At 38.8% G+C, this 17,836-nt stretch overlaps 2 protein-coding genes across 3 annotated transcripts; both read left to right on the forward strand.

The window, feature by feature from the left end:
* Positions 1-1,703: 1,703 nt before the first annotated feature.
* LOC140940424 (uncharacterized) lies at positions 1,704-8,325 on the forward strand. 2 transcript variants are annotated; one of them, XM_073389394.1, is made up of 4 exons: positions 1,710-2,447; positions 6,129-6,264; positions 6,636-6,765; positions 7,802-8,325. In XM_073389394.1, the coding sequence occupies exons 1-4, from the start codon at positions 1,813-1,815 to the stop codon at positions 7,888-7,890; spliced, it is 990 nt and encodes a 329-aa protein (XP_073245495.1). In that variant the 5' UTR covers positions 1,710-1,812; the 3' UTR covers positions 7,891-8,325. The 2 variants fall into 2 exon arrangements, with proteins under 2 accessions (XP_073245496.1, XP_073245495.1); XM_073389395.1 differs by lacking the exon at positions 6,636-6,765 and having other exon boundaries at positions 1,704-2,447.
* A 2,498-nt stretch (positions 8,326-10,823) lies between these two features.
* Positions 10,824-16,222, forward strand: LOC140940069 (bifunctional arginine demethylase and lysyl-hydroxylase JMJD6-B-like). Its single transcript, XM_073388950.1, has 4 exons — positions 10,824-11,578; positions 12,054-12,189; positions 13,124-13,253; positions 14,228-16,222. The coding sequence occupies exons 1-4, from the start codon at positions 10,953-10,955 to the stop codon at positions 14,311-14,313; spliced, it is 978 nt and encodes a 325-aa protein (XP_073245051.1). The 5' UTR covers positions 10,824-10,952; the 3' UTR covers positions 14,314-16,222.
* Positions 16,223-17,836: the final 1,614 nt, after the last annotated feature.

Here is a 17,836-nt window from a genome sequence, read left to right on the forward strand (position 1 = left end):
ATTGGCAAAATAATAACTCTGCACCTGCATCACGCTTTTTTGTACATTTCTTTGCCGTCGTTGCACGACTACAACGTGAAAGTGCCTAATTTCACGTTTTGTCGCGAACGGGAACAGGAGGCAACAACTTTCCTTTTCTTTTCCTGAACTTTGATACAGAAACACAGAAACAATTTGCCAACATTTGACGACTTAAACGAGATAGAATAAGCGCGGGAAAGTTGAAGCAGCGCAAATTCACTTTTTATGTGATGTTTTCGTAGCCGTCGACGTCGTCGTTGCTTAAGCTCCCTGTTGGAGCTGGTTGTTTACGGCAATGGGTTCTCATAAGGGGGGCTTATAAGCGGCCCAATCTCGGGAAAAGCGCCTTGGGGACGAGGTTGATAAACGGCCGTGTCATAAATTCATCGAGAGTGGTCGCTTTCGAAAGCTTTTTTATACCGGGGCTTTTAGCAAAAAGCTTGGCGTATGTTAGCTCCGCACTGAGGGAAAAAGAAGAAAAAGAATCGGCGAGCGAAGCGAGCCGAGCGGTAGTCCGGGAAAGTTTTTTTTGCCGTTTGACCCCGTTTTGGACCTTTTTCCCTCCGGCAGAGCATGGTCCCAGGCTAGGCACATGTTGATGATTTCCTATGCATTAAGCTAAATTATGAATTGACACATTCCAAGGTTATCAACCATCATACAAGAAAGAAAGGGTCAGTCCTGTCTCGTCCACAGGCTTTCTTTGTTCGGGTCAAAGACGTGGGCGGAGAGCGAGTGCGTGCAGAATGAAAGCACAACCTCTTTCTCATGCAGATTTCCCCTATCATGGCGTGGCCACTTGGTCACTCTCCCACTCCGGGAGGCGAGTGGAGGAAAACCTATAATTAACCAAATTTTCCCCAAAATAGGCGATCCCTAGAGACCGGCCAGGAACGAGGCAGAAAGACCCTGAGGTTATTTGCCTGAGGGGCATTTTCGAGACGGTGTGAAGCCTCATTGGTGCCGTGAACACAGGGGATCTTGACTATGAATACTTTTATAACTAGGCAGCACTCTTCAAATATACGCTTATTCAAAAGTTATCTTTAGACTTTTATTGAACCTAACTATTCAAGTTGATATGGCATCAGTGCGTACAGATATTTTCCACAGTTCCGGTTACCAAAAAAAAAATCAATATTGCATATTTGATATTATGGCGACGAAGAAGTTATATTGCTGCATGATACTTAGATCGGCTAGAGTGAACAGCTTTCTTTTTACTTCACATAAAATTTTTTTATGGTAGTTATCCACACCTTTGGTTTTACCCAATACGTACTTTGTTGTTAGTTTTGGCTGGCAACTTAAACGTAATTATAGGGCAACGATATTGATCATCATTTTAAAACAAGCATGAACTTCCTTGAACATATGCACAAAAAGCTTGACGGGTATAAATAGCTCAATTCCTTCCCTCCCCTATAAACTGAAGTTTCCGCTGGTTTTGTCTGTATAAAGCTAGACGAATTGTATGTCTTCTGAAAGTTTAAGGAAACTTTGAAGTTTCTCAAACTGGAATACATCCAATGTCTATTAAAGTCGAAAGTAAAAACACTGAAAACTTAGTTCGTTCCTATCCGATCCTCAGCAGACCATGACAATGAACAACTAAAAACACTTAAGAAATTATCATTTGCGTTCAAGGAAACTTACGTATTTTAGGGAACTGTGCCATATTGACTTTGCTTCTCACAAGTATTAACATATCAGCTAGTATGAGTCATGCATTCTTTGATCATCGCCCATAACGAGCGAGTCAGAGTCGAACGCGAGAGCATCTAAATCGGCATGAAAGCCAAAAAGGGGAAAAAGGTTGACGAATTAGTCACCCTTTTTTCTGAACTTCGAGAGAAGTCGATAAAAGCCGGCGAGAAGGTCGAAAACATCCGATGGGAGTTCTTGCGGGAAGTCTATAACGTGCCTGGAGAGAAAAAATTAACCAGTTCTAGTTCAATCAGTTTGAACAAGGTTATTTGGTTCATTCTTTTGCCTGTTGTCGTTGTATTCTTGGGTTTGTCTTTCGTCGACTTAGACAGCACTTCCCCATGTCTCATTGATACTGAAATGGTGTTTTGGAATGAGATTACGCGGAAACCCAGTGAATGTTCAAAGATGTGCGTAGACGTGGAAGAGGTACCTCGAGTTTCGAACCTTTCCAAGAAAGAGTTCATTGCCAACTACGCTTACAATGGTCACCCTGTGGTTATCACGGACGCCGCGCAAAATTGGTCTGCTGTGGGGAAATTCAGTTTCAATTTTTTCAAGCGTCTTTACGCCAACAACATGGAAGCCGCTGAAAACTTTGATTATGATCAGGGCTGCATATTTTTCGCTTACAATTCGGGTTTTGAAAATTTGGCTCAAGTACTTAGAATGCCAAAGAAGAGGGCTGAGTGGAGAGGAAAGCCATGGTACATTGGCTGGTAAGTTTCACTGTTTCTAAGTTCTTCTGAGATAACAGTAAAAACCAACAAGTAAAAAACTTGTTTTCAAGAACCATTTAAGTTAAAATTTGCCAGTTAGGTTATCGCTCGCTCTATACAAAAACCTGTTTAGCCTAAATTCGAATTTTCTAAAATCTACAAAAAAATTCTGTACACTTGGAAGAAGGACTTCAACATCCATGTGGTCCGTATTTCAGTTCTTCTTGGCAGTAGTCATTTTCACAGAAATATGAATTTGGTACGGATTTTATATAAGAAATTGATAAGCTGAATACCACTAAATACTCTTCGCTACGATGTATTTTTTTCTTCAGAAAATAAGAATCTATTTAAAGATCTAAACAACCTACTGCTTGTGCTAATTATCGTTTACGTGAGAATCTTTTTAGGCTAACTTAGGAAAATGCAGGCCCTTATATTCGAGGGTTTTATCCGGAAGTCATAATCAAGAGCGAGGTAGGTGTGAGGCCTTGGCTGATAACACCATACGGAGACCTTGATTATTTCGGGTATAACAAAAAAAGACTCTAATAGTTGTCTTTAGACATTTTGCTCAAGAAAATGAATAACACGTTTTTATATGCATGTTGATACTGAGTACAGCTTAAGTTTAGAAAAAAAGAAAGAAAAACAGAAAGAAAGAGAGAAAATGCAGCTTGGATCGAAATCAAGCACTGCACACCTTTTAACAATTTAAAAATGTTACCTTTATCATGGCCATAAGTTGGACGGAAATTTCGCTCGCGGAGGCGATATCGTAAGACACGCTTAAGAAAGTTTAAGTTTTTCCCTAGTTGCCCTCGGGGGTTGACTAGGGTATACATTTTACTAAATGCCAAATACAACTCAGGAGTTTGAGTGAAATGGAAAACATTTCTTCTCACTAAGAGGCCATTTGATATTTTACTAGTCCGATTCGCATGGACGTGAAAGAGAATTTTATCGGTAAGTATATTGAAGTGAAGTGATGGTAAGTAAGGTGAAGCTGCCAATCGGCGTTTGACCATGAATGGTCTCTCACTCAACTGATCACTCTTTAAGAAACGAGAGTCTCTAATCGATCCTCCACTTGTTTTGTGCAACGGAAATATTTCGTTATTTAAATTTAATACTTTGTATGCACCCAACGTAGGTAACCATGAAAAATGCATCAACCCGCACTACAGAGTCCATCAAAAGTTGTAAAAATAAGTTGTGGACATCAGCAACATCAGTCATATATTGAATTTAATTTCAAGTCAATACAGAAAAGTTTCTGACGTTAAGAAATATTTCATCTACCCACGTCGCAAAATGCAAAGAGTCAGATCATGAGGACTTGACCAATATTACCACGCTTTCAACTATATAAATAGACTGGAAAAACAATACACTCAACAGTCAACTCTGTCTTAATGCACGCATGGTTCAATTTGACCTGTTGTCAACCCCCCCCCCCCCCCGGGCAACCTCCGGGACAAGTCCAGCCCTTCGGGTCCTGAGGTGGGGAATTGTTTGAAGCGGTTCTTTCCTGGGGGAAGGGGGCGGGGCACATCAAAAATATCTTCTCTTTGATTTTACGCAGTACATCTGTATTTCAAGGTATGTTTTAAAATTTGAAACGAATGAGCGTACTGGAATGAATTTTTTTTTGGCAAAAGAATGAAAGAAATGTTTCTTCAGCCTGGCTTTAATAATAGGAAAACTTAAATAGAGTGCATATGAAAACGGATACAAGGCTTTGACAGAGATTCAGTCCAGAGTGTTCTTATAAAAGTGTTCTATCAAGGAGATGCTTAACAGCTTTTTTCTTTCTTTTTCGGTTTCAAATTTATTGTTCATGTTTTAACTACATTATGGCATGTATTATCCTTCTCACAATAAACTGTAGAAAACGTTTATAAAAGTTGTGAAAACATCTCGTTTGTTATTGTATGGATATCGCTTTCAAAAAGATGTACCTAAACAAACGTATATGAGATCGATCAGGAGCTCGGGGTGGGGAATTGTCTCCTTCCGCATGCCCGGGGGTGGGAAATAGACTCACCAGGAAAGAAAAAAAATGCAAATCCCCAGTGGTACGCTAGAGTAGGGGGGGTGGGCGCGGCATGGTTGCAGGTCAAATTGAACCATGCATAACGGACACCCCGCTAAAACGGACACCTAGAGTTGTTCCCTGCCTTTCTTTACCCCTTTTAGTTGACTCCCTATAAGACGGACATCTCTCTATAAGATGGACACATAGTGCGGGTCCCATGAAGAGGTGTCCGTCATAGAGACAGTTGACTGGGGATTATCTATATACAAGCAAGCTGTCATGCTTTATTGTTTGACCTGCTGGTGACAACCAATCAGTATCGCCGAGCGTAAGCCCGGAACAACTTCACCTAGAGAAAATGCCTGCTATAGAAAAGTCTCTTCAGGAATGGAAAAGGAAGTTACTAAGTGAAATTATTTTTTAGAGAAAGCCAAGACTGTAGAAATGCTACTAACGTTAAAAACAGCAATAAGGTGACGCTAGGAACCGGATGGCTAATTCTCAAATACGGAAGAATTCGGTTAATCAAGACAAAATATCTCTACTATCTCTACTAAACATGAAAAATCACCGACAATAAAAATGACTGTGACTACGATTTAAGTAGTTAAGGGTGTCTTTTTAACCACCCTAAAGAGACGTAACTAAGGGTTATTAACTTGAGATTTTGAGTATTTGATGCTGAGAAGGGCCTCTTTAGTCAAAAGTGGTATTTGGTCTTTAGAGCAGTTCATTCTCGTACAAAACGTTGTTGCGTACAGCTCCCTCAGATCCTACGGATATGTAAAAGAACATGTCGGCTCTTTCTTTAGTTATGATAGTATATTAACAATACATTCGGACCCCAGAATACAAGGGCGTCAGTGACTAGGGCTTATTGCTAAATAAACCAAACCCATTATGCGTAAAATGCCTGTACCAAAGAGAATAATCGGTCAGAGAGGAAATCTTAGGGCGTTAGCGGCGATATGTGAATTTCACTTCCTGGGACGTCCGCAAATTTCCATAGATTGTTTGAAACATCATCAAGACCGCGCTCGACTGCCCCAAAGCAAAAAATGTAGGCTATTGTAATGACGACAGCTGAATTCTCTCTTGACAACACTAAATAAAAGTTTGAGGGCTTCAAGCGTTTAATTGGTCTAAAACTAGCTTTGATGAAATTCGTATATCCCAAGGGCGTTTCCCTCTCTGTCCAGGCATTATTCTCTTTTACCTGTTTTTATTCTCTTTAAAAGTTTAGATCCGATATGCTGTAAATTTTGCCTGGTTTTGTCCATGTTTTTGAGGTTGGTTTTGGCCAATCCTATACATTTTCTTTGCGAGACATCAACTTGGACTCTTGCCCTCCAGAGACACGTGATATGGCGTGATTCTGTGGGTGTTGGAGTTCTAGGTCAGGGCTTAGATCAGAGTGTGCGGGTTATTTCTCAGCAGAGCCTCTCTGTTTGTTACGCCATACTGATGAGCTACAATAATGGCGAAACTGGCAGCTGTCTATGGCTACAATCCCGCTCTGTTTTGGATTCTTTCGGTGTCGTGTCGATGTCTTGCAAAATTAATTTTCACGTAGTACGATCAGCATTGTAGTATCCTGCTTGCAGAATTTAATACGCCTATATCGCGTTTGCTGTTTCTTTTAGGAGCAACTGTGATCCCGTTATCCGTGAAAAGCTACGTAACTACTACAGCAAACCTGCGTTTATCCCTGATGACGCAGAAACAGGTGATCAGGACTGGATTTTCATGGGAGGTCCTGGACCTGGCGCACCTATACACGTGAGTAACTAAGCTAATCTTTTGTTTATAAACAACTCGAGCTGTCTTCTACTGATAACCGTATCAGGAGAGAAGGTTTACTGCCAGCCGTCAAATGACCAAAAACTTCCGCCAGTAGGGGTAAACAGTTAACAGTTCAAAATTATTATGCGGCACAATTTGTGACCCTAAAAGTGTCGTGACAAAGACAGTAAGTAACGTAAATCGAGTCCCGCTATGACAGTTCTAGCTAGAGTTATTTGTCCAGTTTTCAAAAGTTCAAATCCTTCGGGCCATGCTTGTAAATAGCCAACTGGTTACCTTTACAGCCATTTTGGCTTTTTTTGATTGAATTTGCACTGAGAGCAACACCTTTGGCTTCATAATTGCAGCTTGACATGGTAAACCGTCCCTCGTGGCAGGCCCAGCTATCAGGTCAAAAGATATGGACTCTTGTCCCACCCCCTGAGTGTGAACATGTTTGTCGAGCAATGAACGTCACCATCAACAAAGGAGACATAAGTAAGTTAGTGTTTTTTCTTGTGGATATTATGGGATATCTTCAGATATCTTATCAAAGGCAGGCTAAAAGGTTTGTGAGGAGGACTAGAATTTGATGGGTAAAAATGTTCGTCTGAACGTAAGGGTGGGTTAAAAAAACTGGTATCATCATGTACTTGTGACGTTTGTCTTTGTCTTAAAGAGTTTTAAACCTTTCTCATCGTGCATGATGGAAATTAGATACTGGTAACGGTACTGGGCGTACACCAATTTTGGGTGTCAACTGCCATGCCTAGCCTGTGCAGGTAAAAAAAAATCGAAAAAAAAAAAAAAGAACCAAAAAAAAAAAAAAAAAACCGGGAAGACGGCTTATATAAGAAGCTAGGGTTGGCCTTATCTTGGGAAAAAATCCCTCCTTTCTTGTAAAAATTGAGGCAAAAAATTCCAGTTAGCGGTTGTGTCACACAAGGACAACTTATTTTGTCCAACAACTATGACCTTACCTTACTTAATCCCGCCTTTCACACTCCGATTATCCCCCCGTGGTCGAGTCCCGCTCTGTGCTTTAGCTGAAGTTCAGTTTATCCAGTTGTCCAGAGTTCAAATCATCGACCAACTGACTGCGTCCTGCCAACCATGCTGTTAACCATAATCTGTTCATATGATTCTTTGAGTGAAGTGCCTGTAGACTAGTTTGAGCCGCTTAGTGCACAGGTGTGTCTGGTTTCAGTAATGATACTTTTTACGGGGATGGGATATTAACCAATCGCCCAACCCCCAAACTGGAGAGCCAGGCGTTGCAATTCCTCTGGCCTTAAACCCAAAATCTGGGCAAGCACGGTTGAACCTTCCTGGGACAAAGGTACCAACTGGTATAGTTTCCAGTGTCACCAAGGCATCAAACCTCCCCTGCACCACGTTAAGACGAAACATTCTAAGCGGTCTTTTTAAAAAATTTAGGCGTGTGTGGTACACTTTATGCCTTCTCTGTTTCTTCAGATATGCCATTTCCCTTATTGACAAGTCATTTTCTTAGTGAAGCTGTTCTATTTTTCAGTTGTTCTGGACACCAACCAGTGGTACCATTCCACAAAGATTGTTCCAACTGGAGAATTAAGCATCACGATTGGAGCCGAATACGACTGATAAAATTCTAATTCTACCTAATAAACAGATTCATTACTGTCATTAGCCTGCACCACAGTCGAAATAACATGTGATCAGCCGCTTCGGTGTCTCCCCTTTCCTAAAAAAAAACACACAAAAAAAAACCCCTGTTCGCAGGTACAACACAAAAACCGAACCTCTGCAGGCTATCCTATTATCAGCAAGAGCATTTAGGTTTCTTTTTCTACCGTTCCACTCAGACAAACACCAGAATATTGTGTCTTCTTTTTCAAGATCAGAAATCCAGCAGTTTTTTTTAACTCGCCTCACAATAAAGTCATCCACAAAATAAATTTATATATGTATTACCTAACAGTAAATTTATTTATAGCTGTTAGAGGGAGAGTATGTTAAAAATTCTCCCAAGTTTCTTTTAAGCTATGCTAGAAATAAATTTCAATATTGGTGACAAAACCTCTTAGAATAATCCCTCACTTTGTGTCCAACAATAATGTTCAGTCTTACTCAATATCAAACACCACTGACAATTTTGTGTCTACACCCTGAAAATACGCCGCGTCCTATTCAGACAGTTATCCATAGTCTTTCCAGGAAACCTATAAATACTATAAAGATCACTGTAACATAATTTGTATCAGTGTAATTTGTATCTTCGTTACCCCTGCGACTGAGCAGAGCCTGCGTCGATCTTCCTATATGAGTTGATTCATTTAGGACTATCGAAGGAGACTTTGCTCGGGGGGGGGGGGGGGGGGGTATACTTTGACTCTACTTCACCATGTCGATCGCACTTTGGGCCTAACTCTCGTCATGAACCCCTCGACAAAATTTCAGCTGCCATCTACATACTTCCGGGATGGGCGCTGGCGCTTCCACGGCCCAAGTTTTATTCCCCTGGGGAACACCAGCAAGTACCTGTACCTGCGTACATGCGGCATGTACTAAAATTAAACCCGAAGCAACGAAACGAAACCACCAAAACGAAACGACCGAAACGGTCACAACGACCACAACGAAATAAAGGAACCGCCGAAACGACCACCACGAATTCAGTAAACCAGGAGTAAAAGAAGCAAAACGATCAAAGAAAATGATTGAAACCTATAAAGGTGGAATGTTGAGGAAATTGCCGATGTCAGTCCCTTAACAATTGTCTCAAATTTAGGGACTTCTAAAAGAGAGGGAAAGCTACTCATCTCCGCAGACAAAGAACACTTTTCATTCAACTGTTCAAGGTACTTTACACACCGATCAATACAACACAACATTTTTGTTAGAAAAAATCAGGTGAGTTCAGACTTCGTGCGTAAAATTTATGCAGCACCTGGAAGATTGTTACCGATAGCTGAAGCTGACAGAGTTTTTTGTCATCTTAAGATGTTTAAAAACTTTTAAAAACATTTAACTGTCTTTTTCCACTGACAATGTGATCAGTTCTATAATTTTGTCGTGCAATGGAAGCTCGTGCTTCGATCGTCCTGAATGTTGAATGAGCGCAATGCAATTTGTCATGCAAAATTGTCAAAAACCGCAGAATTAGTAATGGTAACAGGACTGAGTGGAGTCCAATTTGGTCTGTAATCATAACTATAACAAAATTCTCAAATCTGATTGGCTATCAACTGCCCTGATTTCAGTTTTGATTTAAAAAAGATTCTTATATATCACAAATTGTTTTAAAGTTATGATTAATTGGTAACAGAACTTCATGTCGTCCAATTCGGTCTGTAATCATACTCGTGATTAAACAAATCGGACTCCCGCTACGCTGTCGTCCGATTTTGTTACTCGCTCGTATGATTACAGACCAAATTGGACTCCACTCAGTCTTGTTACCATTACTAATCATACGAGCGACTGGACGACATGAAGTTCTGTTACCAATTAATCATAACTTTAAAAAAATTGTGATATATAAGGGTTTTTTTTTAAATCAAAACACAAGAAATTCCAAGATTTTTTTGCTAGCAGTGAAAAAAAAAAAAGCCATTTAAGCGCGGGTGTAATGGCGGGTACTATCCAATTACTTAGGCATGACGCGTACTGTCCTATTAAACTGTCCTATTAAGGCTGAAATCAGGACAGTTGATAGCCAATCAGATTTGAGAATTTTTTTATAGTTATGATTAAAGGTTTAAATAGGGCAAAAAATAACAAATTTTATCCGAAGTCTGTACGATAAACAAACAGCGCCTTTTAGCACTGTTTACCTCAGATGTGACGTATAAAAACAGTTAAAAAGTATATAAGGCTGGTTTACACACCACCAGCTTTGTCGGCAAGATTTTGTGAAGTAAAGTTGACGAACACAAAAAGTCCGGCCTGATTTTTTATTGTGACCTCCCTTTTAGACAGAGGCGTAAATTGGCGGCCACCGAGGACTACGGGGGTGTCAGGAGCCCATTAAATTTGATGGGCTCCTGGGGGGTGTCTAATAAAGGTGCTGTAGGCGGGGAACTCGGTCATTTTGTTTGTGAAGAATTTGTTTTCCAAGCCTAATCTATTTAGTCTGCTACACAGCCGTTTTTAGTGTCGTCACGCAACGCTCCTCCCCACTAATGGGGAGGAGCGTTGCGTGACGACACTAAAAACGGCTGTGTAGCAGACTATAATCTATTGTGATCAAAGGTGCATGATTGCTATTTTTTGGGTGTACATATAAGACCATTAACTCGATGTGACATTTGTTTCATTCTTGGACTGTTTGCAAATTACTTTTTCTCTAAAATCACTCAGTCTTTCCCACAAAAGTCATATGAATCTGCCTCAAAGTTATCTAATTTGTGGTTTAAAAGTTTATTATTTGATTTTAATAACATATTTAAAAACAGGGGCTGGGTAAATCTATATATATTTAAAAATAGATGAACATGTAGGCGCAGAGGCCTTCATAGATGACATAGGGAAACAGGGACACAGGGAAACTAGTAACAAGGAAACTACCATTTCAATACGCGTATTAAAATGACGTCAGTTGTTATGGCGCGCTTAATTGATTCTGCTTTGCTCATGTTTTATAATGCAGTACTCCAAGCACGAATTTACGTGCTGAGTTGCACTGCTGAACTTTCTCTCTACTAATGGCTTCCTCAAAGTCAAAAGGTGTCGACGAACTTGTAGTTCTGTTTTCTGATTTACGAGAGAAATCGCTGAAGAGCGGAGAAACACTTGAGGCTGTTCGCTTGGAGTTTCTTCGAGAAGTCGAAAAGGGTTCTTCTAGTTTTTTTTCCAAGATCAGAGAAAAACGGCTCTGGATTTTCCTCATCTTACCTGTTGTTATGGCTGCGGCCTGTTACTATTTTGACGTCGTCGAATGGTTAAAATTCAGAGAAGAGCCTTGCCTTTTGAATGTGAACGAGATTTTTATCGAAGTAACGCGAAAGAAAACCGATTGTTCTCTTGTGTGCGAAGGCCTAACAGAAGTGCCTAGGGTTTCAGACTTGTCGAAGGAGGAGTTTGTGACCAAGTATGCGTACACTGGAAGACCAGTTGTTGTTATGGATGCGGCAAAGAACTGGTCGGCTACAGAAGTGTTTAACTTCACGTTTTTTAAGGATCTCTTCGAGAAGAACAAAGACGCTTATCGAGTAAACGAAGAAGAATGCCAGTTCTTTCCATACAGAACTGAGTTCATTTCACTTGAAGAGGCATTTAATATGTCCAAAGAGAGATCGGAATGGAAAGGCGAACCGTGGTACTTTGGTTGGTAAGTTGAGTCAAAGCCTTAGCATTGACGTTTAAAGTTAAAATACAAAATACTCTGAAAAGTGATGGGAAAGAAAAAAATTGGTGGAAGTGAGAAATCAAAAGCTGGAAGCAGCTGATCATTTTTAATTAAGATTCAAATCAGTTTCTATTCAGTTGTTTAAATGGTTTTCTAGACAAAGCATAACCTATGTTAATATATATCAAATGAGAATGAAGCCGAAATTTTAAAGTCAAATTCATCTTCTGAAGTTGTGTTTGGTTAGTTTAGAGGGCTGTCATGACACAGCTGTCTAATGATATCCATTAAATGCAGCTGGAAAACGAGATGATTAGTTGAGTTGCGAAATGAAGTGAAATATACACATACCCTATAGAAATCTACCAAATGAATCAATCAAGAAAAAAAATTCAATCTAGAAAAAAATTCAGTGTGTTTTTTTTAAAGAAAACGTTTTATGCCATAATATTTTCAGGAGTAACTGTGATGCAGCAATCAGACAAGAATTGCGTACTCATTATCAAACACCATATTTTTTGCCAAACCAATCAGAGACCAGTGAACAGGATTGGATCTTTATGGGTGGACCTGGTCCTGGTGCTCAAATTCATGTAAGTCACTTCATTAAGAAAAGAACAAAGTAAAAGAATGAACCCTGTTGTTGGCATTCAGAAAGCTTGTTGGCTAACAATGATGAAACTAACAAAACTAAATCAGGGATGTCACGAAGACTTCTTGTTGCTGGATATGTGCGATTAGTAGGCAGGGAATTGAACAAAAGTAGCTAGGGGGCACACTCATAACAGCCAAAGGAAATCTCCATCTAAGGACCTTTAGAGACAGCCCCTGCTAAATGAACCCTCAAGTCCCAAGATGGTGTCCGAATCTAAAAGCAAATTTACCTCTTTGTCTTCTGCTGGATTGCTCTGATTCCATTATTTGTACGTGTGAATATTTTAAACTTATACTAATATTATTCTTCAAAACGCCCACCAACATATATTGTAAAACTGGCTATAATGTGTAAATTTTTACGTAATTAATTGTTCTCTGTAACTTTTGCGAACACCATATTGCTTCTACTTTTTGTAATGTCAGTGTATTTGCCTATGCCCCACCTAGAAATCAGCTTTTGTTGTGTGTGGCTTAGCATAGTGATTTGTTGAGTGATTGATAAAATTGGATTGAAACTGCGGCAGTGACAAGGACGGTCACAATAATAGTAAAAAATAGCAATAGGAACATGGCTTTCTCCTCAATAATGCCAAAGAAAGTTTGACTGTGTAGGGGTTGGGGACAGAAGTGGTTCAGTGGACTTTCTCTTGAACAGTTTTTTAACTTTCCCTCTTATTGTACCATTAGGTTTCTCAAGGATAAAGTTATCGCTGGTTTTATATACACAGGAAAGAGACTGTTCAGTCTTAATATAGCCTTGTATGGGTACACACAAATGGAAGGAAAGATAATTTTTATGATCAACACAATCAATCATTCAGCATTGTTAAAGGCACTTTGCATTAATATATTTTTCATGATTTTCTGCAGATTGATAGTGTAGACCGTCCATCATGGCAAGCTCAGCTGTCAGGCAAAAAGACGTGGACTCTCATCCCTCCCCCAGAGTGTGAACATGTTTGTCAGTCCATGACAATAACAATAAACAAGGGAGAGATTTGTAAGTCTGCTTCAGTTTTGATACAGATTTTCGGGATATTTTCTGCTTTAGAAAGGAAGAGGAGCGTATACTGTGAGTAAATCCTGTGGCAGACAGTACATGAATGGACAATAGGTTGTGCTGAAGATACCTGTTTTGAGACCATTTTTGTTTCATGTTTAGAACCTGAACTTGAAATATATGTTGTAGTTAACTTTTTATCTCAGGTAATTTTTATTTTTCCATTGTTTCAACTTCATTAGCATACATTGCCATAACCAAAAACAAAAGAAAAACAAAAATTACCTGAGTTAAAAAAAAATTGCAACATATTGGATGATATACAATAAAATTAATGTACAAAATAATTAGGACAGACTTTGCAGGTGACAATGTTTTGGTAGTTTGAAAGACTGAAAAATACAAGACCTACACATTACCTACACCACAGTGCAATAGTCAACCAACAACAGATTTGCATTAACAAGGCAAAAACCCCTTCCCCGCCTGACCCATACTAAATGGGACACAAAATTATGTTGTTCAATATGTCAGCATGTTAATGGTACACACTCATGTGCCAAAATATTGGTATACAAACATCCTTTGCAGCGTGCAAAGAAAGTAGTGCCCGATAGCCCAGGGCTTGTGAATTTTGCTATCGGGCAAGTGAATATTAATCTCAACTTGCCTGATGGGCAAGTGGAATTTTTTGAGAAATTCAAATTACAGAAGAAAGGTAAAATCAATTCTGCTCATCAAAACGTTTTTGGGGCTAGTTCAAATGATGTTTCGGCTAGTAAATGCTACCTTCAGCTTGCCCGAATGGTAAGCTGTAAAACTGACTTTCTTTGCACCCTGGTTTGCCTTTTACAGCTGTATCTTATGTATTCTATGAGATCAAAGGTCACTTCTCACAGAGTAGCCTATTTATGACATTTTTCAATGCCAAGTGTTAACTGTTTTGATTATGTGATTGCATTGTTTACTTCCAGTTATTGTCGACACAAACCAGTGGTATCATGCAACCAAGGTTCTGCCAGGAGACCTCAGTATTACAATTGGAGCAGAATATGATTAGAATAAATCATTTAAAGTGAAAAATTCATTAAAGCAATTAATAATATTTTCTTTAGAAAATATTATGCAAGACCATGTGATGTTAAAGAATATTTTAGTAAATTAATAGTTTTGCTCTCAACTAACATCACAATTTAAAAAGGTTTTCCAAATCTATTACAAATTCCAGAAAACATCCATGCTTCCCTACCCTTGAAATTCCCATTTTTAGTTTTAGATGTTTCTTTAACTTGGCCTTTATGAACCCCTTCCCCTCTCACAATTTCCAATGACCCTTCATGGGGTGGGTATGGATATTTTCTGGAACTACATAAAATAAATAATTACATAATAATAATTATAATGATAATAATAGTAACCATCATCATCATCACCATCATGAAGAGAGCGATACAGAATGATAGATTTAATTTATTATTTAGTTGGAATGCAAGTATTTATGTCTTTGATAAAGCACTTATAAATTAGTGTTAACTGTCTTTTAAGAAGTCCCAAGAGTGAGCATAAATCACCAGTAACATTTCAGTTCAGTTCATTCAGTTTCTTGCCTGATTAACAAGGCTTTACATATTTCATCTTGTTCAATGTTAAGTTTAAAGGTAGGATAGACTAACGATAGCAACACAATAACAATGAGCGAGGATTCTGACATCAATGTCGGGATTTCAAAGAGCGATATGGATCTGTAGACGGTAATGATATTTTTGCCGAAAGCATATTAGTTTTGTTGATCTTGTTACAGTTATGAAAATAAATGCCTCTCTCTTTTAAACACCTCCTATCTATTAAATGCCCCTGCTTGGATCCCTATTATTAAATAGACACCCCAGGCGTTTATTAGGTCATTTATAGTATTTGCAGTTGTTGGTGGAATAGTCCATTTTCGAGTTCGCTATGACCCCTGAATTAAGGAAGTGAAGACGCATTTTTTACAGCCTTAGCCTCAATCTGAAGTAATATATTCACGAATTCCAACAAGAAAAAGACCTGTTTATTACTCTGTCTATTGTGTATATTCAGATTTCAAACACTCACTTCCCACAATTTCTGAATATTCTACTTTATGTCGAGGCTAACCCTGTATGAATGTGTCGTTAATGTTTATATTCAGCAGTAAGTTTTAATTCAAAACTGGACTATTAATAGATGTACAACCCATTGTAATACAATACAATAACTTTTATTTCAACACAATGGTGATTAAAACGTTGCCGCTTATAGGGTCGTGCATATAAAATATTATAAAATATATTAATAATAGATAATATAATCAATAAAAGTATATTAAAATTGTCTTAATAATATAAAAAGTTATTGTTATCATTGTTAGGCATTGTTTGTGGAGACTTTGTTTTCATGCAACCTTTTCTGCTTTCATTGTTACAACAATTTTGTCCTTATGTTAACTAGTACCTTTTCAGCTTAATTTCCATTTTAAGAAAAGGAAGATGATTTGTGAGAAAACAAGGTCAACTCCCCGGGGGGGGTACTGCTATATATGGGTTATATAGGTATGTGCCGCTGTGAAGGGTATGGTTTTCAAGCAGTTTACTCTAGGATAGGGTATATAAATCAGAGTGTTTGGGTCTAGAATAGGGTATCATTTTTCAGGAAACTGATCAGTTGATTGAAGATTTTATCTAGACTAGGTACACAGCTACTCTAGGATAGGGGGATTTGGGGAGTTTACTCTAGTATAGGGTAGCAAAATTCAGCTGAACTAGCTCTGGTAAAGGTTAAGGGTTCCAGGCTCCCAGCGGCACATCCCCACCCAGAAATTCCTAAAGTGCCCCCCCCCGGGGTCAACTCCAGCCTTGCAGGAGTCATTCAAATGCTTAAGCTGCAAGCACACAACTGTAAATTAATGTTCAATTGACTGCTGGAAAAAAAAGGGTTTTAAATTCTTACAAGCATGCATTTTTGTCTTCCACAAGTTTAGAAACCTCTTTGTGTAAACAATAAGCACTTTATTTATAAAAGTGACTCTGGCCTGTGGGGGAAAACTGTGACTTTGGGTAGATTATTGCAATGAATGCCCATTGTTCTTTTTTTTGCTTACAAACAAGAGAAAAATTCCACTGAGTAAATAGCCTGCATGGCAGATGCAAAAAGAGGAGGAGGGGGAGGGGGGAGGGAGAAAAGTGCAAAAGCCTCTCCCTTTTTCCCTTCCTCTCTATCCCCTCTTGACGCCTGCTATGCAGGCTACTGAGTAAATGGCGATGGCTATATGTCTATCTTGCAAATGAATCCTCTCTTTGTTTTCCCAAGACCCTCAAGAAACAAAACTTGAGGTTTTGAACCAGTCTAGCATCAAGTGTTTGTGATAAATTCCAACTCAAAACCAAAACAAATCATGTTATACATGGATCATTCAACAGTTTGTAGAGAAATAATACAAGATATGACTTTCACATAGATTTCCTGCAGTTTCAAGGAATGGTTACGTGTGAGTCTTGAGGGTTAGTGAGACCATAGAAAGTTAGATTTTTTGACTCACAGCATGTGTGCAGTCTTATAAATCAAGTCAGTCTTAGGTGTGAGCACATTATTATGGAAATGTTCCTTTTAAAGGCTTATAGTTTAACGATTATGTAGTGAATGAAGAAGTGTTACACTTTATACCTTGGGACATTAAAGATAGAATGTTTGCTCAGCTCCAGAAAAAAATCATAAGGACTTACTTAAAAAAAAAAAAAAAGATTTACCCCTGCTGTTGTCATGAGCCATTTAGGCGAAAGAAGGCAAAACTACCCAACACCCTGTTAGTTGAGCATTATGCTGGTAGAGTGACACTGCCCTATTGATCAACTTATATCTTCCGTTTCCCAACTCCTCCTGGTTTTTGTGGCTTGTCTTCCCTCATTTCTTTCCTTTTCACTCACAGATAAACTGGCACTAAAGATGATTGAGCTTTACCTTACCCATACTTAGACCCAGTTCAGATGCCAATCTTTCCATGAGCCGAACCTAAGTCGAATTAAGGCCGACCCAGATAATTTAGACAGGCTGAATTGTTTCAGACGCCGATCTTAATTCAAGACAAACTAAATTCAAAAGGAGAAAAATATTCATTTTGGTCAAACTCTTTACTAAATACATTATAATAACTTTTGCATTTGATTCGGTACATGAAGAATTCGGCATCTGTATCAAAGCTGTTCCAAAGTCGAAATTCCCAGCTGGGCTAGGCGGGAAGAACCGCTGAGCCATTCCAAATTGAAACAGGTGTTCCTAATTGATTCAGACGCCAAACTTTTCATGTACCTAATTCAATGTACCTCATTTGGCTCATGAAAAGTTTGGTGTCTGAACCGGCCCTTAAGCACCATACAGCAAAAACACACACACTTATTTAGTTAGAAACCTAAAATAGTGTATGCTGGGTTAAGTTTCCGAGAGTATATTGGAAAGCACCTTCCACAAAAATGCCATCTAATGTGTCAAGCCCTGCTATTTGTGGGTAGAGCAGATAATAATTTGCACACATTTCATGATGAAATAGAAAAATAAAAGTAATGATAGGC

The sequence above is a fragment of the Porites lutea genome, chromosome 6 (genome assembly GCF_958299795.1).
Source record: "Porites lutea chromosome 6, jaPorLute2.1, whole genome shotgun sequence".
NCBI classification, from domain to species: Eukaryota; Metazoa; Cnidaria; class Anthozoa; order Scleractinia; family Poritidae; genus Porites; species Porites lutea.